We start from the raw sequence: 27,031 nt of genomic DNA on the forward strand, positions 1-27,031 counted from the left end.
ATGAGAGACATTTTTTTCTAACCCGCAAATAAGTGGCACCTACAATATCTCATGGCGCTGGACTCAATTTTTGCGGAAAGGAGAAAATAAAACTTCCGTAAAAAGAAAAAAAAGTAGATTAACAATTTTTGTGTCGCTTTTTCATGCGGAATTCTGGTTCCAAATGTGTAAATTGTACAGCCGTTTCAGGACGGAGTAAATGAAGCATGTTTCTCAGCACAGGTTGAACGAAATAAATTGTACGTAATTTCAAAGTTCGTTCCACTATTTGTCATATTTTTCGTGTGCTGCGCGTAGTTATTTGTCTTTGATTGCTCTCTAATGCAATTCCACTTGCCAAACGTATTTTCCTATCCGCGAACGCAACTTATTTACGTAGATGATGAACACTTTGTTAAATATTACAAACCCAATATTTTATGAACGCAAAAAATTTCGCAAAATATGGCAACATTTCCCTTTCGACACGTAAATTTGGTATCCTGTATTAACATATGGCTTATTTTTGTCAGACAAATTACTGTGCCAAAGTGTGTCCCCTGCCCTAACTAGTACTCATCTGCATTAAATTCGCAAACCTTTAGAAACCACGTTGGCTAAATATGATTTGTGATCAGTTTACCCGTAGCTTTAATGACAACATGTTGACAACCTGTAATATTCGAACTGTTAGTTACCCTTGAGCATTATTAATCACCTTGTTTACTCTTTTCATGGTTGTGAAGCCAAGCAGTCCCGTCTTTATCCAGATGCTTCCAGATACAACCGGTAGAATCTTAATGTCTCTGTGTGACAAGCACACTTATTCTTCTGTAATGTAGTATGCATGAGTAACACACGGTTAAATGTGGGAATATTGGAAACGGTTTCTGTCTGTCGCATGAGCCGCTGGTGGCGCCCTCTGTTTGGAGTCTTTGTCTGCGGAAGTGCTGGGCCCTAGAGCGCTGTTGGAATCCACAGAGCAGCCAAAGCCAGGGCGGCGAGCAGCGGCGACCAGAGGGCTGCGGTGTGGTTCCACAAGGCTCCGTTCTTGTCCCCCTGCATCGCCGCCGGGTGTTCGCCTGCAACAGTGAAGGTCATCTCGAGTGTGGTCGCAGAATAGTGAGATATGCACATCTAATAAAGGCGTCCAGTGACGCCTAGGGCACCTCATCATCACTGGAGTAAACTATACATTTTACATCAGGTATAAAGGAGTATTCAGCTCATAACGAGCATAAACGTTCGTCACTGCAAAAAATGATTTTTTAAATAATTAAATACGCACATTGAACCTGGATACACTATTTCCTTTGGGCTGTCTCCTCGAAATATTTTCTGCAGGCGCTGCCCTGTAATTTTCTGATGACATTGTTCCACCATCAGCTCTTATAACAGAGTTTTTACTAATTACGTGCTAGTACTACTGTTCAGTCGAGATTAAACTCTCTAATAGCGGGGGGTTCTAATGCCTTACGATTGTTGAGAAGTTCGGTGTGCTGTATTGATTTTTTATTTATGTTCTTTCTCCTGCACAAGGTGTAGATTTCATTTATGAAGTTCAGATTGTGTTTTCACCAGCATTTAAAGTGGGGATGAAGCAAATGTGTGTATCGAGGAAAAATATTGTGACTTAGAAAGTTTCTGTAAAACCGTTCGACGTTATGACACTGCACATAATTTGTTTTTCCCAGTTTTTTTTTTAATTTCTCTTTGATTTGATGTCGCGAATGACGGATGAGGATTTATGACAACACAATCTGGCAGACCTAATATAACGTCATTTTAGCAGCTGATAGCGGAACGATACGCATTATTACCTGTAATATCTCTCTCACACAAATTTGTGCCATTTCTTTGCTGTTAACATTTTACTGGCCATAGATATTGAGTTTCACATAATACACTCGTGCGCAAAAAGGTTACATTGTTATAAAACCACTGTAATTTTTACTACTCCATATTCTATTGAAAGAAAGTTATAATTTATAATTTATGTATTAGAAAATTAAAGTTATAAGGTTGTCAGTGATACGTTGCGTTTGAAGTTGGCACACAACGTTCTGTTTTACACCCTATACTGACGATACCATATTAATAGGAACCGTGAGTTGGTACCATGTGCAGTCGTGAATTTTACGTGGGTTTTGTGATCGAGTGTTTAAGTGAAAGTAACTTTCACGTGATGTGTCACTGCTGAGAAACATAGCACGAAGAAACTAGGACCATATCTAGAAATAGCTGCTACATTATAGTCCAGTGGGTAACTGAAAGAAGAACCCAATGAAACGAAGCTAACTGAAAGGTTTATTCAAAGATGACGGTTACACAGAAGTCACCACCATTCGTGATGGTCAGCTGGACAATACAAAAGACAGGACACGATTCTTAATAGTGTCACCACGGATGGCATGGAATTACGTACTCTATAACTTGCTTTCATGTTGTCCAAGCTTGGTAAGGAGTTCATGCGGTAGAGGGTTCCATTCCACTACGAGAGTGGTTGCTATCTGCTGTATTGTCCTTGGTATAGGTGCACGTGCTCCAGTACGTCTTCCCTCCATAGCCAACAAGGATTCGATGTGAATTAGGGGGGGGAGGGGGGTTGGCCAGTTTTTTTTCCTGAATATTCTCCTGTTCCAAGAGTTCATCCACCTGCGTTGTTCTATGCGGTCGCACATGACATCAGAAAAAATGAACTCATGGCCGAATGCACCCCTGAAAAAATTTGTAAATTTGTGGTAAGGTCTTATGGGACCAAACTGATGAGGTCATCGGTCCCCAATCTTACACACTATTTAATCTAGCTTAAACTAATTTACGCAAAGGACGACATACACACACCCATGCCCGAGGGAGGACTCGAACTTCCGACATGGGGAGCCGCGATGAGCACCCCTGAAAACACGCTCATCAGGAAGGAGTACCGTGTCACAATAACATCAACTGAAGGGTATACCGTGTTCAAAGATATGGAGGTCAGTGCACCCGTTCAAAAGCGTAACACCCGGACCAACGAAACCATCAGATTCAACAATGCTGATACGCACCCTCATATGGCGAGAGCTGGGAACAAGTAATGCACCCACAGACAAACGAACATGATCGTTTTGATGGTGCAGGTGGTGTGGCGTGGGGAGGCGTAATAGTGCATGAGTATAATGACTTCCAAATCTTTGAAAATAGTACATTCTTTCGTTGACGTACTTGTGATACTATACTCCTTCGTGCGCGTGTTTTCAGTGCCCCATTCGGTCACGGCTTCGTTTTTGTGGGTTACAGTGTGCTAGCACACTGAACAGTGCAGGTGGTGGAGCTTTAGGAACGAGAGGACATTCGGTGAATAGACTAGTCTGACCGTTTCCCCGACTTAAATTCCATTGGTCATGTGTGGAATTCGTCGGGGACACGTACTGCGGCACGTCCACAGGCACCAACGACCTACCAGGAGTTACTGACCGCACTGGTGAAGTAATGAAACGGCCTATCATAAGAACTTCTTATCAACCTTGTGCCCCGCATGGGAGCATGTTTCAGACGGTACACTGCTGTCCGTGATGATCACACAACCTATATGAAAGGATGTGGCGCCGTTTGCAATGTACACGGAACCATAATGAATCACGATGGCTTCTGTGTAATTATTTTCTTTGAATAAAAGTTTCATTTCTCTTCGTGTCACTGCGTATTTCTTGCAGCTACCTTCTGTGCAATACTTTATCAGTCCGTTCTGTGCGTGGTCCAAACTTTCATCGCGCTATGTAGCATTGGAGTGATTCATCATGCTGAACTTTCGTTCATCTTTACCTTTTGCGCAACAGTGCAATAACAGCAACTTAAAACGGTGAACACGAGTTAATCCCTGCTCTCTATCCTGACCGCACGCCGATACGTAACATAGTACTGGAGAAATAAGTAAAAGTAAGTATTTATTAACAAAACACATTATAATTCGAACAGCAGTAACAAATATTAAGTTTTATGTAAAATATCGATATCATTATCCACAATATGCTTAAATGTAAAACACGTAAAAAGCAGATTATGTCTATTTCAGATTGATTTTATTTTTCAAAACATTTTTATTTTACAAACCTTCTTTAAAAAAAATTAGCACTAATAATATGATCGTCTTTTACTTTTTGGCTGTTGAAACACGTATGTAACATAGCAGCGATGGCGAGGTATTGTAGCATCTGTGACCAGAGAGTATGCGCTTGACCGCGCGAGTGTTGCGAGCGGTTCTCAGTCAGTAGCAGTCAGTCAGTCGTTGCGAGTCTGTCAATAGTCGTTGCGAGTGCGTTAGTAGTCAGTAGTCGTTGCGAGTCTGTAGCTCTGTCTAGTTGAGAGCAGTACTCAGTCTGTAGTCGTCATGCAGAGCGGTCGGTCAGTAGTAGCAGCCCAGTGCGGTTGTGTGATGTAGGCGGTCGGCAACACTGGTCAAAATGAGGAATAAGGTATACTGTTAATTAATATAATCATTAGATAATGAAAAATTTTATTTATTGTAATTATTCTCCAACAAGTCTCCCAATAATAATTTTTTTATTTCAAAAGCATTTTTTCAAAAATTTAATTTTTTGTTGAACTCAAGATTTCGTTGCACTTCCCATTTCATTCCACTTCTTTTAAAGAAAAACTCCACTAAAATCACAAAAAAAGAGAATATTATTATTTGCAATGCAGTTCCTCGAAGCGGTGCGCAACAACAAGAGCAGATATGTGACATCCATTTATTCTGAGGTAAGACTTTAATTCTGATTGTTTTACACAGGGCCAAAGACCGATATTTCGGTTTAATTGTATTTTCTTGTCACTGAACGGACTTTAAATTTTGTGAAGAATTTATATTTGAGTCAGATTGCGTATTTCACATTTTTGTTGCCATTGTCAGTACATTTCATTGTGGGCAGGTTACGCTTAGAGCAATGTCCATCAGCATTTCTAATTAGCATCGTCCTTTCTTTAAAAATTTTGTGGGGAGGTTACACTTGGCTCCCCATTTCTATTAAGTATTGTCCATTTTCTTTCTTTTAAAATTACGGTGGGGAGGTTACACTTGGCGACACCCAGTCCAGGATCGTATTTCGTTGAGAGTCTTTTGAACAACAGTCAGATATCTGCTCTTGTTAGCTTAGATATAATTAGGATTTAGCGCAACGCTGTTAATAATATTGTGACTTTCTCTCTACAGGTCAACGGCAGTTTGTTGCTTTGTTGTATTTGTGTGTTGCTTTTGCACTGTGTTGATTTGTTTTGTGAAAAATTTTGACTATTGTAAAAATGCCGCGAAAGACTGTGAATAGTGTATCGCGAAGTATTGTGAATGAAATTACCGACTTAAACAACGTGACCGATAGTAATTGTGATACGCAACGTAATGATGACAATCCTGCGTTCACTAACAATCAGTGCATTCCAACCACTAATGATGACTTTCACCTTAATGATGAACAAACGAACTCAATTGCCTCGTCTGTTAACTTGACGACAATTGATGACGCAGAATGCTCTATTGTAATGAGCGCTGCAGAGCTTAACACACCCGATTTGGAAAACCCAAGTAACGAACAGACAAATTTGTCTAATGAATATGAACAGATCACACAAAGTAGGACGGATTTATTTAATTCCGAAATAGTGAGTGACAGTGTACATCGGACTGATAATCCTTTTTGTAAGTTGCAAAATGACCAAATGGTCACACAAAGTGCGACAACTGCAGGTACATCATTAAACAGTACTGAGAATAGAAATGCTAATTTTGGTTCGGATCAAATTATGACACTATTGCTGCAACGAATTAACCAAATAATGGAAAACCAAGACAACAGTAGTAAAGATATCAAACAACAGAGTGAAAATTTCAAACAACTTAGGGAAGATAACAGACAGCTTAGTGAACAAATTAGAGACGTTGCCGCGCAGTGCCATGACACTAAGGAACAGTTGCGCGTGGAAATTGAGGCTTGTTCACAAAAAAATAGCGAAGAAATAAAGTCGATTGCGTAAGAATTAAGGGAAATGCAAACAGCCGCAACAAATACACTCAGAGACGAAATTAGAGGAGTCGCCAAACAGTGCTCTGAAAAAGCTACACAATTACGGGACGAGTTTAGAGCAATGACGGTAGAACTTTCGCGCACTATGGACGCAAAGATAGACGCGAAATTCGAACAGCAGAACACTCAGATTAACGAGCGCTTTAATCAGCACATACAGAACAGTGATACGCGTTTCCGCAGATTTATTCAAGATCAAAACAAAGTAAAACGACAAGTCATGGAAACAATCAGTGCACAGAGACAAGAGGACAAACGTAAAATATTCGCGAAAGCGAAGACGTATGTAGACAATAATATTACTACAGTGTCCGACAAAATTAATACCATAGAACAATTGAACGCGGAATTACGGGATGAAATTTCTGATCTTAAAGCAAAAACAGATACACACACAGTAAATATTCAAACAGTGACAGATAGATTCGAACAACTAGATCTAACACAGGATTGCGATGTCATCAAAGCTGATGTTAAAAAACTGAGCGAAACTACGCGCAAGTTGCAAAAACAGATTAATGCGTCTGATTCTAAAACCGATGATCAGGTTAAAATACTGACTGAAAAATGTGATGAATTGGCCAGTCGTATTGATGTTATCGAAAATACTAATGACAATAAATCAGACGATACTGCACCGGTTTCTTTTATCCAAACACCTGAATTTCAAAATTTACAGCAGACAATTAATGAAATCGATTCATCTAACAACACGTTACGTCGGAAGTTATCAAATTTACAACAAGAAGTAACAGAAATGAAAAGTATTTCAGTTAATAATACGTCACAGAATCCGCTACTTTGCGAACATTTGTCAGAGTCACGCAGCGCGTATAATGTGAGCAATTTACAGCAACTACGCGACTTAAGATCCGAAAAGCCACGCGACTTGAAATCTGAAAAGCTACGCAACTTGAAATCCGAAATGACACAGACGAACAGATTCACACACAAACCCGAACGTGTTTTCAAATTCAATGACGAGAACGTAGATTACGAGCAATTTTTATCCGCCAGAAAATGTAAAGAGTTTAATAATGGCAGAACACAGATACACGATTTGCACTGTATACGACAATTTATTTTTGTACCTTCACCGCTATTACCTGTAACGGAGAAACTAGCTTTGAACCTGAGGCGACAATTTGCTATGGTATTTTCATCAGCATTACCTATTATGCAGAAACTGGAATTAACATGGATACAACTATTTACTTTTGGAATTTTACCGCTATTGCTTGCAACACAAAAGTTAAAATTTATTTGCAGTGCGTAAAAGACCTCAGGGGATTCATTACGCTTTAATGAATATGTGCCGTAGCGAGCATAGGGCCCCGAGCTGTAGTAGTGCTGTTTCATCTTTAGTTTTCTGCACTGCTGCCTTCTCTTCTACTATCCTTTATATCTATCCAAACAGCTCTTTAACTATTGCTCTACGTAGTATTAAGAAACGAGTAATGAAAACCCGATGTGACTAACTTTTACCGAATGTGACAATTTTCATTAGGCACTCCAGAATCACCGTAATTTTAATTACAGATAAAATCGTAATCATCAGTATGTGTAAAATTATCAGCAATAGGAACCATTTTTTTTGTAACAATAGACGTTTTTCACCGCAACAGCATGAAAGTCAACCGCTTAGCATACCTAACCAACAATGCAGTCTACAAGGTCAACTAAACTTTAATGTTTCGCCGCGTGCACGTATAGTCCCAGCCCCAACAAATAGTAACGCATGGCAGCAAAGAAATAACTACGTACAGACAACACACTATTTCAACTCGTATCGCAATGCGCCGTATAGAAATTACTATCATGACAGACGTAAAAATAACGAGCACAATTTTCAGCGTACATTTAATAACAGTCGATATTATGAGCAGCAAGAACATTAGCAACAACATATTATCACGAATGAAACAGACAATAGGTGTCATCGATAGCGTAATACGTCAGTAAGAAATAACAGAGCAGTTCAAATAGTCGAAATGCCACAGCATCCTCCCGTAAATAATAGTACGTACGACAGAATTTCACCAGACACAGTACAGGTTTTATATTACAGTAACGCAAACATTACTTTTGACACGCAGAATTTTGCTCACGAATGTTATTTGAAAAATGCTCTGTTGAATGCTCCACTATTATCGCACCCAGATCTTACTAGAAATTTTTCCATTGCTACCGACAGTTCCAACACCGCTTTAGGCGTACATATTTTCCAGGAAATTGAAGAAGATGGTTCAATAGTAATCAAAAACATCGCATTTGCAAGCCGCATTCTGTCACCTGCTGAGCGAAATTACTCCGTTACAGAACTTGAAACATTATGTGTTGTATGGGCTTTTACGAGATTTCGGCACTTTCTTTATGGCAGACATACCACCGTTTACACAGATCACAGAGCGATACAATTTTTACTTTCAGCCAAATTTACTCACGATAGATTAAGTAGATGGAAACTGTATTTACAGGAATTTAATTTTACGATTGTTCACATTCCCGGCACACAAAATGTTATAGCAGACGCACTATCGCGTTCTCTCGGTAACAATCAGCAAGACGTAGCAACCAACTTCTGCAAAACAAATTTCAGTGTCATGTACATTCAGCAAGTTGCATTTGAAAATTTTATTTCATCGTCATTACAGGACATAGCACAAGAACAAAACAAAGACAATGTGTGGAAAGAAATTAAACAGCTTTGGCAAGATAAGAATAATGTTACGATTAGAAACCACTACACTGTACGCAATGACATTCTGTTTCGCCGCTCTCATCCTGACAGCAACAATTGGTTATTATGCATTCCTGACGAACTGGTTAACAAACTAATTTGGTACACTCATTTAAGTTACGCACATTACGGAGCAAGAAAATGTTTTCTTATACTGAGACAGAACTGTTATTTTGCCAACATGGAGAAACGTATACGACGAGTTTTAGCGTCTTGTAAAATTTGCCAGAAAGCTAAATCAGACACCATTTCACATATTCCTCCTTTATATCCCATTATACCTGTTAAGTTAAGACACATGGCCGCTGTAGATATTTTTGGTCCGATTCCCAGAACTAACAGAGGTTTTTGCTACATATTTGTCGCTGTTGAGCTCACTTCAAAATTTGTTACTTTCACTCCATTACGCAAAGCTACTGCTAAAACTGTTTCAAATGCATTTATAAAACATTTTCTATCTCATGTAGGGCATGTAATGAAAGTAATTTCCGACAATGGATCACAATTTCGTAGTAGTGTATGGACACGCATGTTACGAGCTAGAAACATTTCTCCGATTTATATATCCAAGTACCACGCTTCTTCGAACCCCTGTGAAAGATTAATGAAAGAAATTGGTAAACTGTGCCGAATATACTGCCACAAAAGACATATTGATTGGGATACACACATACTCTCATGCCAAGATGTAATTAATTCCATTCCAAATGAATCCACTATGCTATCTCCGACTGTTATACTGAAAAACGTTGAACCACCGAACAAAATTAAAGAATTAATAGAATTTCCCAAAAGTCGTCGCCTACGACACCACGAAATAATTGACATTGCGCTGAAGAACATCAAACGTGCCGCAGAGCGCCGGAGAAGACAGCAAAAACAGGTTTGTAAACGCCGAGACTTTCACGTTGGACAGAAAATATTAGTGCGCACACACTATTTATCCAGCAAATTAAAAGGTAAGTGCAGTAAATTTGAACTTCTATACGCAGGTCCATATCGGATTCGCAGCATCCCTCACCCCAATGTTGTACACGTCGAAACTTTGAGAACCAGAAAATCGAAAGGCAATCACCATATATCAAACATTAAACCGTTTATTGAGTGAAACCACTGTATGATTCAACACACTATGATGCCATTTACTAAAGCAATTATATTTATGTGACTACTTATTGATGATTATCGTATTTTTTCTTGGCAAGTGCCCGGCAAGGTAAGGTTAGCAGGTCGCTCTTCTTGTCGTTACACATCAGACCGTGCATATTTTTCCAGATGAATTTACACATTTACGACTATTTCAGCAATTATATTTATGTGAATACTTATTGATGATTATCGTATTTTTTCTTGGCAAGTGCCCGGCAAGGTAAGGTTAGCAGGTCGCTTTTCTTGTCGTTACACATCAGACCGTGCACATTTTCCATTTTTTTGTGTATGTGACTGTACTCCAGTTTTGTTTGTATGATTGTGAAATAGTTAAGATATAACACACACCAGTCGACTTTGACATTTTTTTTGCCCTATGACATCTCAACATCGTGACTGTTTTACATTTTTTTTTTTTTTTTGCTACTGCATTGTATTATTCTGTGTACATTTTTGCATCTGAACACTGTCAACGTCTTTGACATATTACGTTTTCTGTCATGTTATACTGTATGGTTAATTATGTTACCATAAACCAGTCATTATCTAGTGGGTATATGATTTAAATGCAGGACATTAATCTCTGTCATCAATTTCAGAAAGAAATGATGCATGTAAGAAATAAATTCAACAGAAATGGGAATTTCACCTACGGAATAAACGAAAGGAGATGCGATAACTTTATGAGGAAGAGTAAATGGATCAGGATTAACAAACATTAACACGAATATACTATACTCATCACAGAATAGCAGTCTTAACTAATTTTTTCTTTCAGAATACAAGGTGATTGATGCAGGCTGTCAGACTGAACTACACATCTTAGTTTTAGTGATGAAATATACTAGAGATAAGGAATAGTTATGAAATGAGTAATGAAGTGATTTTTTGCAGATGATAATGAATACTGATGAATAATGATGAAGGAAATGGTATTATGAATAATGAAGTTTTTCTTTACAGGTGATGATAATAGTGAAGTTATGATGATATGGATAATGAAGTTTTTTTTTTCTTTACAGATGAGGATAATGTTGAAGTTATGTATTTATGCTACGTAGTTATTTAAGTATTTGTTGCAGTTTGCTTTGACAGCAGGTGTTACATTGCATAGTAGGATGACTGAAAGTTTTGGAAAGGACAGCTATGGAACACATTTTTATACACATTTCACTACCTGTTAATTCGAAGTTCACTACTTTTCAGCATAGTGTGCGTTTCTTCTTTCAGGTCAATAATCCGTTTTTGTATTTTTTTTTCCAGGAGAAGTTTTTCATGACACTTACTAAACCTGTTACTTATTATACCTGTTCTAGTACTTGCATTTTTATATTTTTTACCCATTTGTGTTTATCATTTATAAATGTGATCACATGTACTGCCTTGTTACATAATCTTGCTACAGCTGACTCATGACGAATGACGTTACCTATCCTCATTTGCAGCAATAGGTCAAAAGCAAAAAGTATTATGCCTCAGCAATTAATTGTCGATCCCAACGCAATGCATTGCTAACAAAAAACATGTATTACCAGTCCCAAGTAGTGATACCAGTTTGAGAAAGTTCTGAGTAATGCTGATTAGCTCTGAATAGTATGTCACTTGAGTAATGACTTCTTAATGAGACAAAAAAAAGTATATATTTAAAATAATGCTTTGTCACTAGCTAATAACTGCCACTGTTTATTCTAATGATACTACTTATAATGCCTGTGATTATTAATGATTTGACTGTAATTAACTGATTTTAATAATGACTTTGTAATGATCTGAATACTACTGAAGGAGGAACACTGTTTATTGTAATGTTACCACTTATAATGCCTGTGATTATTAATGATTTGACTGTAATTAACTGATTTTTAATAATGACTTCGTAGTAATCTGAATAATACTGAATGATGATTCTATTCAATACTTGCTGGCCACTGAGTGCCAATAATTAATGTCACTCCACGAATTGTGATTAATTATGCCATTGATTAGCTCTTGTTTCCAATGTTGATACTTTGTAACCAGAAAAGAATGTGACTGTTTAATGATGCTTTGTAATTAGAAGAAGGCTAATGCTTCTTAAAAGATTGGAATGACAAATGATTAATTAACTGTCATTAGGATGTTTTGTAATTAGAAGGCTAATGAATCTTAATTACTGTTTAATAATGCTTTGTAATTAGGAGAAGGGTAATAATTCTTACTACATTGGAATGACATAATTAATTAGCTATGGTACTGTTTAGTAATGCTTTGTAATTAGGAGAATACTAATGATTCTTACTATATTAGAATGACAAATGATTAATTAACGACAAATGATTAATTAATTGTAATTATACAAATGATTAATTAACTGTAATTAGACAAATGATTAATTAACGACAAATGATTAATTAACTGTAATTAGACAAATGATTAATATGATTAATTAACTGGAATTATACAAATGATTAATTAACTGTAATTAGACAAATGATTAATTAATGACAAATGATTAATTAACTGTAATTAGGAAAAGGCTAATGATTATTGGAATGACAAATGATTAATTAACTGTAATTAGGAGAAGGTTAATGATTCCTAATTATACTCTGTAACTGAAAAGAATGCGATTATTTCATGATGCTTTGTAACCAGGAAAAGAAGGCTACTGATTCTATGTAAAACAATTAATGAACATTTTTCTGTAATACTACATACTTGGTACAGAAATGTTCAATAACTGGGCTATGAATGCCACAAAGTATTAATTAAGTCTGTACTTGTCAATATTATGTGACTTGATGTCCTTCACCTCATAAGCTGACTACCCTGAATTACTGCAATGTCCATTTGTCCTGTTTATCCTAGTGATCATGGAGCACTATATTTGGTTTTGCACTAATTCTACGTTGGTGTGCCTTGTAAGAGTGTGGTGTTGACACGACATGCTGTCCACCACCATGAGCGATGAAGACGTTATTTTGGTCCCACTGTTTGGTGTACCTAATGTACTGCCAAAATGAAAACATGGAACATTACTACGACAGTTCAGTGTCTTTGCTACACTGATAAATTCTGATGGGAAAAGAACTTCAAGTTGTGTCACTTGGTGTTGTACTTCTGTGGAAAGATATGGACTTTCAGAACAGCTGTGTGCAATCTAAAGTGCTACAACCATGATGCAATCCTTCCCTTTCCTATCCTGATTCTTGCCACATAGTTCATAGGTTATACATTTTTCGATTCGCTGAACTCCAATGCGAATACACTTATGTCACTTGTCAATATAATATTTTTGCCAGTCTGTTCATTTGTTCTGAATATGCTAAAGAATTTTTTCAGTGCCTGTGCACTTTATTATCTGTCAAATAATTTGTATATACTTTTCTGATTTGCTACTATGTTTTGTACTCACATTTTGTCTTTGTCTGATATATTTTGTACTTAGTGCGTGTGCACAACATTTACTTTATGTACTACATCTAATTATTCTTGCCAGTCTGTTTATTTGTTCTGCATATGCTAAAGAATTTTTTCAGTGCCTGTGCACTTTGTTATCTGTCAAATAATTTGTATATACTTTTCTGATTTGCTACTATGTTTTGTACTCACATTTTGTCTTTGTCTGATATATTTTGTACTTAGTGCGTGTGCACAACATTTACTTTATGTACTACATCTAATTATTTTTGCCAGTCTGTTCATTTGTTTTGAATATGCTAAAGAATTTTTTCAGTGCCTGTGCACTTTATTATCTGTCAAATAATTTGTATATACTTTTCTGATTTGCTACTATGTTTTGTACTCACATTTTGTCTTTGTCTGATATATTTTGTACTTAGTGCGTGTGCACAACATTTACTTTATGTACTACATCTAATTATTCTTGCCAGTCTGTTTATTTGTTCTGCATATGCTAAAGAATTTTTTCAGTGCCTGTGCACTTTATCTGTCAAAAAATTTGTACATACTTTTTTTTTCTGATTTGCTACTATGTTTAGTATTCACATTTTGTCTTTGTCTGATATATTTTGTACTTAGTGCGTGTGCACAACATTTAAATACTCTGTAAGTTGTAGAATTTTGTTAATTAAAGAAAAATTTTGCCGCGCTTGGCAAGTCCAAATGACTCACCATCGCTGCCAAATTTTTGCCCCCCCAGTGGAGGGTTATGAAACACGTATGTAACATAGCAGCGATGGCGAGGCATTGTAGCATCTGTGACCAGAGAGTATGCGCTTGACCGCGCGAGTGTTGCGAGCGGTTCTCAGTCAGTAGCAGTCAGTCAGTCGTTGCGAGTCTGTCAATAGTCGTTGCGAGTGTGTTAGTAGTCAGTAGTCGTTGCGAGTCTGTAGCTCTGTCTAGTTGAGAGCAGTACTCAGTCTGTAGTCGTCATGCAGAGCGGTCGGTCAGTAGTAGCAGCCCAGTGCGGTTGTGTGATGTAGGCGGTCGGCAACACTGGTCAAGATGAGGAATAAGGTATACTGTTAATTAATATAATCATTAGATAATGAAAAATTTTATTTATTGTAATTATTCTCCAACAAGTCTCCCAATAATAATTTTTTTATTTCAAAAGCATTTTTTCAAAAATTTAATTTTTTATTGAACTCAAGATTTCGTTGCACTTCCCATTTCATTCCACTTCTTTTAAAGAAAAACTCCACTAAAATCACAAAAAAAGAGAATATTATTATTTGCAATGCAGTTCCTCGAAGCGGTGCGCAACAACAAGAGCAGATATGTGACATCCATTTATTCTGAGGTAAGACTTTAATTCTGATTGTTTTACACAGGGCCAAAGACCGATATTTCGGTTTAATTGTATTTTCTTGTCACTGAACGGACTTTAAATTTTGTGAAGAATTTATATTTGAGTCAGATTGCGTATTTCACATTTTTGTTGCCATTGTCAGTACATTTCATTGTGGGCAGGTTACGCTTAGAGCAATGTCCATCAGCATTTCTAATTAGCATCGTCCTTTCTTTAAAAATTTTGTGGGGAGGTTACACTTGGCTCCCCATTTCTATTAAGTATTGTCCATTTTCTTTCTTTTAAAATTACGGTGGGGAGGTTACACTGTATGTGACTTTAGCACAAATGTAAATATCACAGAATGTGCAAACTCTTGAAGAAGCCAGGTGTAACTGTCCACGGGGGAAAACAGGTTTTGGCAAAGACAATCCTAGTGTTTGAAGCGAGTAACTTCATGCTTTCTTAATGCTCATAGTGAAGGCTACTTTTACAAGAAGTTGTTTTCTTCTCATTAGGAAAAGCGTGGTAGAATCAGAAGGTTTGAGGGTATTGGGGAGTATGAGCACAGTTTTATCACAGTAAATGAATTTAAACAGTGATGTTGTACTCGTCTAAGTCAGTTACCACAAATCTTACTACATTAATTAACGCCAGAATAGAGTTAAGATTTCTAATTAACATTATTATAACATTTTTCTTTAAAATATATTCATGAAGTGCTGAACTGGACTAATTTAAAGAGTTCAAGAATTCTAAAGGGTAGAATTGAACACTGTTTATTTCTTCAAGTTGTACACAATCAGAACTGAGGTAAACCTGCCTCTCCAGGTAACAAACTGGAAAACACATATTCATTAATTGTTGTACAATCATCATATTTTGGACATAGAATCGTAGTGAAATAGAATTGCGAAACATTTTGATCATTAATTTCTGTGGCATTGAACATGGTGGTAATAAAACTAGTGTAATTACGATACGATGATTAGATATTCCGATCGCTTCAGTGAGGTAATCTCAATCACCTTTGCAGAATTTAAGTAAACATTCACCACGGGACCACTATTCGCCTCTATATTCTGAGTCAACTTACGAATTTTCGCATGATACCATAAGGGAGAGCGTTGAACTATAGTTTCAATACCGGCTGTTCTTTTGGCGCGTCCAATGATTGGTATTAAGAGATTTCTACCATACAGAATTAGTTTGCCTCTACAAGGCAGGTTATTATTCAGAATGAGATATTCACTCTGCAGCGGAGTGTGCGCTGATATGAAACTTCCTGGCAGATTAAAACTGTGTGCCCAACCGAGACTCGAACTCGGGACCTTTGCCTTTCGCGGGCAAGTACTCTACCATCAGAGCTACCGAAACACGACTCACGCCCGGTCCTCACAGCCTTACTTCTGCCAGTTCTGCCCGAGTTCGAGTCTCGGTCGGGCACACAGTTTTAATCTGCCAGGAAGTTTCAGGTTATTATTCATTATTCGACATCTTATTTGCCTGTGATGTTGAACGTCGGTGTAATTCAATTTATTTGCGAATTACACAGCCCTTACTTAAAGAAAATAAACAAGCCAAACTGCTGTTGTTCGTAGCAGTAAAATTACACTATCATTAAACGGATCTCTCTAAATTCGTGATAGACTACGCTTGCATAGAGCATCTAAACAACAGCAACAACTGGAATGCCTCTTAGCTAAACATGTTTTCAATAGATGGCACCTTCAGCTTTGTTTTTACAATGATGTGTGCAAAAACGAGTTTTAACGAAAGTAAGAACTCTTCGTCATTGGTGATGAACGAAATCTTGAAAATGTTGCCTTAATCATTAAATTAGAATATGTATTTTGGAGATATGACGTTCCAACAAGAAACACAGTCGAGAAATCTCTACTACTTTATTATGAAACATCGTTGTTTAAACTTGTTACCAGAAATTTCTAAAATTACGTGACCGTTTTACTTCACACTTTTACACAATACTCTAACGAAAATTATGACGCGCGTAGGCAGTATATAGTTTTAAAACATGTAATGTAAGAATATAAACGCAATATGCGAAGTGGAAAAGTTGCCATCAACGATCTCGAAAACTTGACCGATTGACTTCAAATTTTCCCGTGATACCCTCATAATCATTCCGACTGACCGGCTATACATTTTTCTCATACACATAATGTAAAAATAAACACGCAGTATATAAAGTGGACACGTTGTTACCAAATACCTCGAAAAGTTCTTGACCTATAGTCTAATGAACATTCGGCAGACATGGGTTATATATATTTAAAAAAATGCCTGATATATAAATATATAGTGTGAATCACCTAAAACGTGCACCGCAAATATTGCGGAAATGGGTAGCGCTATTGGTGTGCGGTTTTCACAGAACGGATTGGTAGTGAGGGGCTTGTACTGTTAGCCAATCAACTGATTGTAGTAATACATAGAAAATATATTTTTGTGCATACATACGCTTTGTCAAATTGAACATTGCGTATTGACATTAACAAACTAAAAATAGGCTAAGCTTGGAATGTCAATGGTTCTGTTGCAGGATTTTAGGGGGACGGACACTTCTGCAGTGTCTGTGGTAGCAAGCACTATAGAACGGGCCGGCCAATGTGTACGTCCTCTGCGTCCAGTCCAACGATATGGAAACAACTCGTGAAAACATTATGTGGTACTTCGTGCACTATGAGCTTAACCGCCATCACAGTGGTACCACAGGTTCCTCCAAGTCTGCAGAGCAACGTCTTCAAGAATTCGTGGTAGATGATCTGTTAGGAGGCTGCGATCCTTGTTTGCGTTTAGTGTTCCTTCTATGACAAATGGGCCTATTAGATGATTGTTCACTATTCACACCACACGAGTTTACTCCATGGGCGCTGAATTCCACCTGACGAAGCCAACGGGAATAGTCAACAGATCAGTAGTGCATGTTTCGGCGGTTTACCTGGGCTTCATTCGTAAATGTGAAGTCATCACTAAATACACGATACATCTGGAGTATTCTGTATTAAAGCCCACGTACAGAAGCTAACACGATCCTCATATCGATTCGATAGCTCTTGATGGAGAGAGATGTGATAGGTATAGAGCCTATATCGGTTGAGAATGCATAGCACACTTCCCTTACTCGTGCCACTTCCTTGTGCGATTGCGTGAGAGCTAACGTGCTACACAACTGCAACAGCAGCAAGAACATTAATCTCCCATCTTGTATCGTCATTTGTTTCCTTCTGTTACGTTGTTCTAGGTGTGACACTACCACTTTCACGTAACTGGTTGAAGAAGTTGATAAATATTTGCCACATGATAGACGTCCATTGAGTTATCTCGCCGCATACGCCGTACAAGAACGAACTACACGCTCCATAAATCATTAGCATGAGACATTTTCTGAATTGGTAAGTCCCATCATCCACTCACGACTTACTACTTGGACTGTCACACACTAGCCTACTAGTAACTCAAAATGCACTCAACGAACACATAAGCACACTGTAAGCACACATAACAGTTAGGTGCCTAGCAACTACGCAGAACGAATGGGACAAACAAGTGTGGCTTTGGAAGCGATGTATCGTGAACCTCTTGTGCTAGAAACCTGCAACAAACACCACTGACATTCTAATTTACCCTACTTTTAGTCTGTTACTGTCAATAGGCATTCTTCCATTTAAAAAGCGTTAGTCTGCACTAAAATAAACTTTCCAATTATTATTAATAACACGAGACCCTGACTACCAATCCATTCTGTGAGAACTGCACATCAATAGCACTTTCCACTTAGGCAATGTTAAAAATGCAAGTTTTAAGTGAGTCACTCTGTATAAGGAATATACAGTATAAAGCCGAAGCATTGTTACAAAAAGTCTCGAAAAGTTACTGAACGACTTACTACAAATTTTTATATAATACTTTAATGAACATTCGGAGGGACATAGGTAAGTCAAAATTACAATCTATACAAGGGGTCTATTCGAAAATAAGTTCCCATCAGTTCAAGTGTGTGTGAATTCCTTAGGGACCAAACTGCTGAGGTCATCATTCTACAGACTTACAAACTACTTAAACTAACTTTAACTAACTTATGCTAAGAACACGACACACACCCATGCCGAGGGAGAACTCGAACCTCTGGCGGGAGAGGCCACACAGTCCGTGACATGGCGCCTCAAACCGTGCGGTCGCTCCACGTTCCGATCTGTCACGAAATGGAGATCAATCTGAAAATCCGATGAAGCTTTGCACAGATGTGTAGGGCAGTACGACCGTCGATCGTGGCACGTCGCTCTTTTCGCTTCTGAGTGCTGAGTGTGCACGTGAGGATGGCTAGGAAATAGAGCCTCCCGCCAAGTATCAGGGCTTGGTGAGAGATTTCACCTGATGTCATGGAGCCCACGTAACACCACTCCCATGCAGTTCGCTCATTATGACAATTCTCTGTCGCACTCTGCAAGGGTAGTGAAGATGCTGCTGCAGCGTTTTCGATGACAAGTGTTTGATCACCCATAACACAGCCTGTAACTTGGTGCCCGAGAGGTGCATCATTGCTCACATGAACCGCTGGCTTTGAAGACAGAATTCTGGCACAGTCAACGAGCGGGAGACCAGCGTGGAGTATTGCCGGAAAGTACAGACGACTGCCTTCTGTAACGAGAGTACGGGAAAGTCGGTACAGTGCTACGACAAAAATCTAAGTCGGAGCGGTGACTACGTAGAGATGTAGCTAAAAGGTGTAGCTCTCAACCGAAAACAGAACATTTTTGATTGTCACAGTGGTATCCATTTCGAAACCAATCGTGAACCATAAATACAGGGCGGGGCAAATACGAGTAAAAATGGCCCAGGCGAATGGATACAATTCGCTATGAATGTATGCATATAACCATACCCCAGCAGGACGGAGCAACTACCCATACAGCCAGCCGAATCTTGGAGCACATTTACACAGACTTTACGCCTGACAGAGCTGTTAGCGGAAGTCCGTCTGGTCGCGGCACAGGCTGGCCACTCAGTTCACCTGATCTGTCAGTGTGCGATAACTTTGTGTGGGGAGCCTTCAACTCTAAAATGTGACGCGACATCTCTCATAGTCTTCATGAACTGCAGAAGAAAATTTAGGATGAGATTGCCGTAATTCCAGCAGTCTAGGTTTGATCCGCCTTCAGCAGTTTGCTGACCAGGGCCCAAAAATGCCGAGAGAGAATGGTGGTCGCTTTCAGCACCTGCTACAGTCACGTTAGTGCTTTATTTCCTTTCCTCTGCTGCGTTTCTTTGTACCCTGGAACTCTGTTCTCCAGGCCGCTTTTATTTTCCCCATCCTGCATGTATTTTATATTTTATATATATTTTTAAATCATGAAAATATATATAGATACCATATAAAAAGGAAACGTTTTTAACACAAATTTCGAAAATTACTCCACCGATTTACTTCAAACTTTTGCACTTTCATCTAATAAATTTTTGGTTGGACGTAGGCTATGTGCATATTGAGAAACGCCAGTAAATATCTTGAAACGTTCTTGGCCAATTTCCTTCAAATTTATACCTGATACTCAAAAAACATTCAAACTAACGTAGGCTACGTAATGTTTTGAACAACGATGTACAGGTTGTCTTTTAAAAGTGAATGTGAGAAAATTCTGTGCTGTGCTGTGAAGATGTACAGTTTTGTTTTCTTTCTCTCGATGGACAGAGAAGAGAGGGAGGTGATGGACAGATAGATGAGGAAGGAAGAGAAGGAGATGGGTAATAAAAGGTGAAGGAAAAGACGGACAGAGAGAGCGAGATAGCGACCCACATGGGTTCCACAGGATTTACATCAGGTGAATCCGGTCGCGGAGACATCTACGTGAGTGCTCTATAATGCTCCGACTGTAGCATGGTTCTAGCTTAGAGAAACGGGCAGTTAACTATACTGCTGAAAGATGACATCGCCGTCGGGGGAGACATCAAGCATGAAGGGATGAAGATGGTTCCCAGATGTCATCGCCTCCCACTGCATAATACTCCCCTACCAGCCTGCGTCCATGGCGAGCTGCGTATTCTGAGCCGCCACTCAGCTGGATGACGGTGTATGTGGACGCGACCATTTCCGTTGGTCGACGGTAGAATCCCGATTGACCTGTGCACAATGCAGTCTCAACTGGCCATGCCGTCATTTCAACTTGTGAATGCATAGGGGTGGTCTGTAGCGAAGCTCCATGTGTAACATTATACAAGTACGATGAACAATGTGCTCCGAATCACTTGTGTATGTACCAGCATTTTGCTCTTTTGGCAGAGATGCCACAGATCACCATGTCTCCTGCTTTATAACGCAGACAAGATCCCGAGCCCCATGTTCTGTGAAGAGTCGTGGACGTCCAACATTTTAGAGACTACTGGTAATTTCTCTGTCCTGAGTTCCATATACACTCACGAGTGAAGTATGTGCACATTCGACCAGCTTCTCCGTTTTCAAGAAGCTCTTTCACAGGCCCTTTGCAATAATAAGCTGCCCATTGTCAGAGTCGCTAATCTCAATCGATTTCCCAATTTGCAACCCATATGTTCGCTAGGGTGGTCCCCCGTGCGTGTGTTCTCCGCCTTGTCACCGCGTCACATGCCCGCGACGCTGCCAGGTGTCATCCAACGTTGTGGTTGGCAGTGGTCAAAATGTTTTGGTTGATCCCTGTATATCCAATGCTCACGCTTACATACCAACTGCGAAGCATTGCCTTGTGGGCTAGTAATATAACGATGTGCTGTGATTAAGCGGCACATTTCAAGTATCGCCCATCCAAACAGTTGGCACCAAGGCTGGGCGTGTTTGCTCGTTGGGACAAGGAGGCGCGCGGAACATCGAAGGAGCCGAGGACAACGCCACCTGCGTCAACGAGGAGCGACTGCGGCAACGGCGTGGGGGGGGGGGGGGGGGGGGGTCGTGAGGGGAACAGCAGAACAGCCGGCACTTGGACCAAGGGCTTTGAAGGCTGGCGGACGACAGCACACAGATAGCGATGTCGATGGAAGGAGGAAGGGCCGGCAGGCATCGTCCTGGTGCCCGAACAACCGTGTACCTGAGTGCACCTAGTGCTGTGTTCTCCGCACACAGGACTTCCTAAGGAAAGCTTCCCACCATGCAGTCGGCAATATGAGTTTTTTAATTGTAGTTGCGTATTCCTTTTGCGTCTCACTGATATTTCGTTTAAGCATGCGCATGTTTTATTGTTGAAACGGTGTGCTATGCTTCCGACCATCCACTCTCGGACTATAGCGCAAGTACTACGACAGCACACAGTTACGTTACTTGCATTGTCTCGCTACAACTTGTGTTTTGGGAAATTTTGATTCAAATGGTTCAAATGGCTCTGAGCACTATGGGACTTAACATCTGTGGTCATCAGTCCCCTAGAACTTAGAACTACTTAAACCTAACTAACCTAAGGACAGCACACAACACCCAGTCATCACGAGGCAGAGAAATTTTGAGAGAGATTAATTTTGGACACTGCTAAAATGTAGTTTCCTAAATTGCCTAATTCTTAGGTTTAAGGACTGCACAACCAGCTTCGGTGTTTACTTTTTTCAGTAAGGTAAGGAAAGAGGAGATTCTCCGTAGAATCGGCGAGGAAAGGAATATATGAAAAACACGGACAAGAAGAAGGGACAGGATTATAGGACATCTGTTAAGACATCATGGAATAGCTTCCACAGGTACAGAGGAAGCTGTAGAGGTTACGAACTGGATGGGAAGACAGAGTCTGGAATACATAGAGCAAATAATTGAGGGCGTAGGTTGCAACTGTTACTGTGAGACGAAACGTTTGGCGCAGGAGAGGTATTCGTGGCGAGCTGCGTCAAACCAATCAGAAGACAGATAACAAAAAAAAGTGAAGAGGGTACTCCGAAGGTACAATGAAACATCACAGGTACCCTGCGCCGCCATGTTTTACCATTCAAGCGACAATTTCGTAATCACCTTCCTGCACTATGAACAGTCCACGCGTTGCTAAAAGTACTCCCTTGGCTAGCAACATCCCCAGTTCAGTACCTTATAGCAGTACCGGTAGCAGCCTGGACATCAACTCAGTACCAGTGCCAGAATACGGAATATTAAGGATCAGTCAAGTAAACAGCTGTGGGCCAGCTTGCCTCAGGGGAGACAACAAAGATTTTGCGACACCCTTCCAAACCGAATCAATGAAAGTATTCAGACTCAGGAGATACAGCGTCACACCGACAAATGGCCTCATACTGTCAAGTTATTGGTCAATTAGATTCTATTTGGTAACACCCGAAAGAACATCACATTCCCTTTCAACCGTGATGATTCGTTTCGGTTCCTCCTCCCCCATTAGGTGCTTCCTTTTTTTCACAGGGAGTGTGTAATGTTCGATGTGAGAGAAATATTTTAAAATATGGCAGTTATTGTCATATAGCAAACGCATCTTCAGCCAGTACCAGACTTATTTTCATTTTAGTGTAGTGTCGATTCACTCTATGATATTGTAAAACAGGAAACCAGCTGAGATTTCGATCTATCTCCTCCCGACATCTTACCGGGAACTGTTGCATCGTGATTCTCGTACTAAAACTCCTCTTCGTATACAGGTCACTTAGATAGCTGTGAATGACGACTTCATTCTTAAAAATTTCATTAGGACACTGATTATGTGCAAAGGAACTGCTTCTGTAATCCAAGGTAAATGAGGCAAAAGTGCAAACAGCAATGATCCACACTGTGTCATATAATGGAAAATCATCGCTCCTCGATACGTACTGCCGACGATTGGCGCCATATTGCATACAAGTCCCACTAGTTTTAGATACGACCTTCCCCATTTGTGGCTGTACACTTGACACCTGGCTAAACAGTGGCGTCTTACAAGGGAAGTGCGTGATCCCGAACTCTCAGGACGGCATGAAAGTAAGCTTAGAATATAAACCGCTCATCCAAAAACGGTAGCATAAAGCATTTGCAAGCAAAACTGAGCCACTTATGACGAGACACATTTGAATGCTTCTATTTAAGGTCTAAGAGAGGTACTTCGGTAACAAGAGGAAACAAAACATAGATATAATAGGACCAAAACGCACAAAATTCAGTCTCGTGACTTACTGCTATGTTTTCCTCTACTTTAAGGAATTTCTCCATCAGAACAACGAACATTTTAAACTGAACACATAATCCTGCACAGACATTCAGATTTCAAAGTGCAGGTATGGATTTTCTATAAAATGGACAAACGAGAGTGGAACATAATAACATGCACATCTGATTTAAGAGACATGTTCAAATTCAACATCACTTTTGTACTGAAGTAGTCCAATAGAAACCGCCGCTCTGTTTTCGAACTATCTAAATGATATGACAATGTCATAACGTGCCTTTAGCAGAACATGTTATAACAAAGACGGTAGTATAGCTTTACTTGTGGTACGCAGCACGTTGCCACTTTGCCTCTAACATTTTGATAAAATTCATGGAATAATTATCCTCACGATACCGAAGTACACTCTTTACACTCTAACCCACAACCGTACACACGAAAATGCGGCATCCTGTTGCAGTTATATTATTCTCTCGATTACAGTAAGTACTTCGAAGTACAGGTGCAATAAGCCACCGTGTAAACGGGCTAGTGGACAACTGCTATTTGCATGCGATTCAGTCGTACCACTGTTTTACACTGGAGAGCCAAAGAAACTAGTACACCTGCCTAATATTGTGTAGCGCAGAGGTGCCTCAACACGACGTGGCATGGACTCGACTAATGTCTGAAGTAGTGCTGGAGGGAATTGACACCATGAATCCTTCAGGGCTGTCTATAAATCCATAACAGTACGGGGGGGGGGGGGGGGGGGGGTTGGAGATCTCTCCTGAACAGTACGTTGCATGGCATCACAAACATGCTCAATAATGTTCATGTCTGGGGAGTTTGGTGGCCAGCGAGTGTCTAAACTGAGTGTAGCAATTCTGTACGTGTGGGGTGTCGCATTGTCCTGCTGGAATTGCCCTAGTCCGTCGGAATTCACAATGAACATGAATGGGCGCAAGTAATCAGACAGGATGCTTACGAACGTGTCACCTGTCAGAGTCGTATCTGGACGTCCAGGGGTATCATATCACTCCAACTGCACGTGCTCCACACCATTACAGAGCGTCAATCAGCTCGTGCGCCTGATGACATGCAGCGTCCACGGATTCACGAGGTTTTCTCGATACCCGTACATGTCCATCCACTCGATATAATTTGAAACGAGAGGCGTCCGACCAGGCAACATTTTTTTGGTCATCAACAGCCCAATGTCTGTGTTGACGGGCCCAGTCGAGGCGCAAGGCTTTGTGTCGTGCACACATCAGTATTACATGAGTGGGCCTTCGGCTCCGAAAGCCCATATCGTTGCTGTTTCGTTGAGTGGTTCGCACGCTGACCCTTGTTGATGGCCCAGCATTAAAATCTGCAGCAATTTGCGGAACGGTGGCACTTCTGTCACGTTGAACGATTCTCTTCATTCCTCGTTGGTTCCGTTCTTGCAGGATCTTTTTCCTGCCGCAGCGATGTCGCAGATTTGATGTTCTACCGGATTCCTGACATTCACGGTACACTCGTGAAATGTTCGTACAGATAAATCCCCACTTCATCGCTATATCGGAGATACCGTTTGCCATCGCTCGTGCACCGACTGTAACACCACGTTAGAAGTCGCTTAAATCTTGATAACGGGCCATTGTAGCAGCCAGTAACTGATCTAACAACTGCGCAGACACTTGCCGTCTTATATAAGCGTAGCCGACCGCAGCGCCGTATTGTGCCTCTTTACATATCTCTGTATTTTAACACACATGACTATACCAGTTTCTTTGGCGTTTCAATGTAAATTTGAAGCATATTTTCGTACGGTTCTCAGCATTCGAGGTCACACCCCTACATTGCTAGAACACTTACGCCGGTGCTGCATAATCAAACATTTTCTCTGATTAATTACGTTCAGAAATTTAATGAACAGGGACGGTGGCTTCATTATAAGAAACCCTTGGGGATTAAACTGTCGTAGGTCCTCTCCTGCATCAGAGACGCCATAAGGACAGCGGAACAGGAGTTGCGAAACCAATGCACACCAGAGAACACAGCTGTTACGAGCAGTACATCTCAACTATGTCTAGTCATTGATATCCTCTACATTGCTGCCTCAAGCTACGTACACATCACTGCCGACGCTTCCATAAGACGCCACGGTTGCCATACCACGCCGTACAGCAATGCTACATCATCTCGTACAGTCTGGTGTCCAGAATAACGGTCACTTGCCGACAGTGCATTCTAACATAGGATAAGGATATTGGGAAGCCCACAGTTGTTCCTGTTCCACTAATACCGGTAGCTGCTATACGAACTAATAGCTTCTACACTATTACCCATCTCATTGACTTCAAATGGTTCAAATGGCTCTGAGCACTATGGGACTTAACATCTGCGGTCATCAGTCCCCTAGAACTTAGAACTACTTAGACCTAACTAACCCCCAAGGACATCACACAACATCCATGCCCGAGGCAGGATTCGAACCTGCGACCGTAGTGGTCACGCGGTTCCAGACTGAAGCGCCTAGAACCGCACGGCCACACCGGCCGGCTTCATTGACTTTCTGGCTGAACGTACACATTTATCAGATGCTGACGATGCTATTATAAGAGGGTTGACAGAAAGGTAATGCCTCCACCTTTGTAACTCGGCAACAGTTGGCAGCATTGGTATGCGACCGGTACTAGCTCGTTCAGTAGCCTCTGCTCTACAGATGCAGTTGGCGGGAAGCCCTAGCATTGAACGGTCGTGTTGTTACAGTGTCAAGTATGGACGCCTGCGCAGACGGTCGGTCAATGTTATTTAAGCAACGTGCAGTCATTGAATTCTTGACAGCAGAAGGTGCCACCGCAAAGGCGATTCATCAGAGAATGAAAGTAGATTATAGTGATTGTGTTGATGTGAGTACTGTGCATGGCTGTCCGAGTAAGTTTAAAGATGATGAGGCGGGAACATCTGACGTGCGTGAGAAACCAAGAGTTCGGCGTCCTGTGACAGCAACCACCGAGTTTCACAATAAAAATGTTGACAGACTGATTCAGGACGATAGTCGCATCACTCAGAGAGAAACTGCAAGCACAATCGACATTTCACAATAACGTGTGTGTCACATTATTACTTTGCTTAGCCACACACTGCACGTGCCACCACAGCAGAACTTCAGAGAATGAATTTCACCACCGTACGGCATCCTCCATACATGACTTCCATCTGTTCCCTATAATGAAAGACGATCTGCGGGGACATCGTTATGCTTCTGATGAAAACGCTGAGAGAAGTG

General features: G+C 40.2%; 1 protein-coding gene across 1 annotated transcript in view; it reads right to left on the reverse strand.

The window, feature by feature from the left end:
- Positions 1-936: 936 nt before the first annotated feature.
- The window catches only part of LOC124622840 (hemicentin-2-like), a 180,548-nt gene continuing 154,453 nt past the window's right edge, over positions 937-27,031 (reverse strand). The window contains exon 5 of the mRNA XM_047148632.1: positions 937-1,061. Within this exon, the coding sequence (XP_047004588.1) occupies positions 937-1,061 (125 nt within the window). The remainder of the gene's footprint in view (positions 1,062-27,031) is intronic.

The sequence above is a fragment of the Schistocerca americana genome, chromosome 7 (assembly GCF_021461395.2).
Source record: "Schistocerca americana isolate TAMUIC-IGC-003095 chromosome 7, iqSchAmer2.1, whole genome shotgun sequence".
NCBI classification, from domain to species: Eukaryota; Metazoa; Arthropoda; class Insecta; order Orthoptera; family Acrididae; genus Schistocerca; species Schistocerca americana.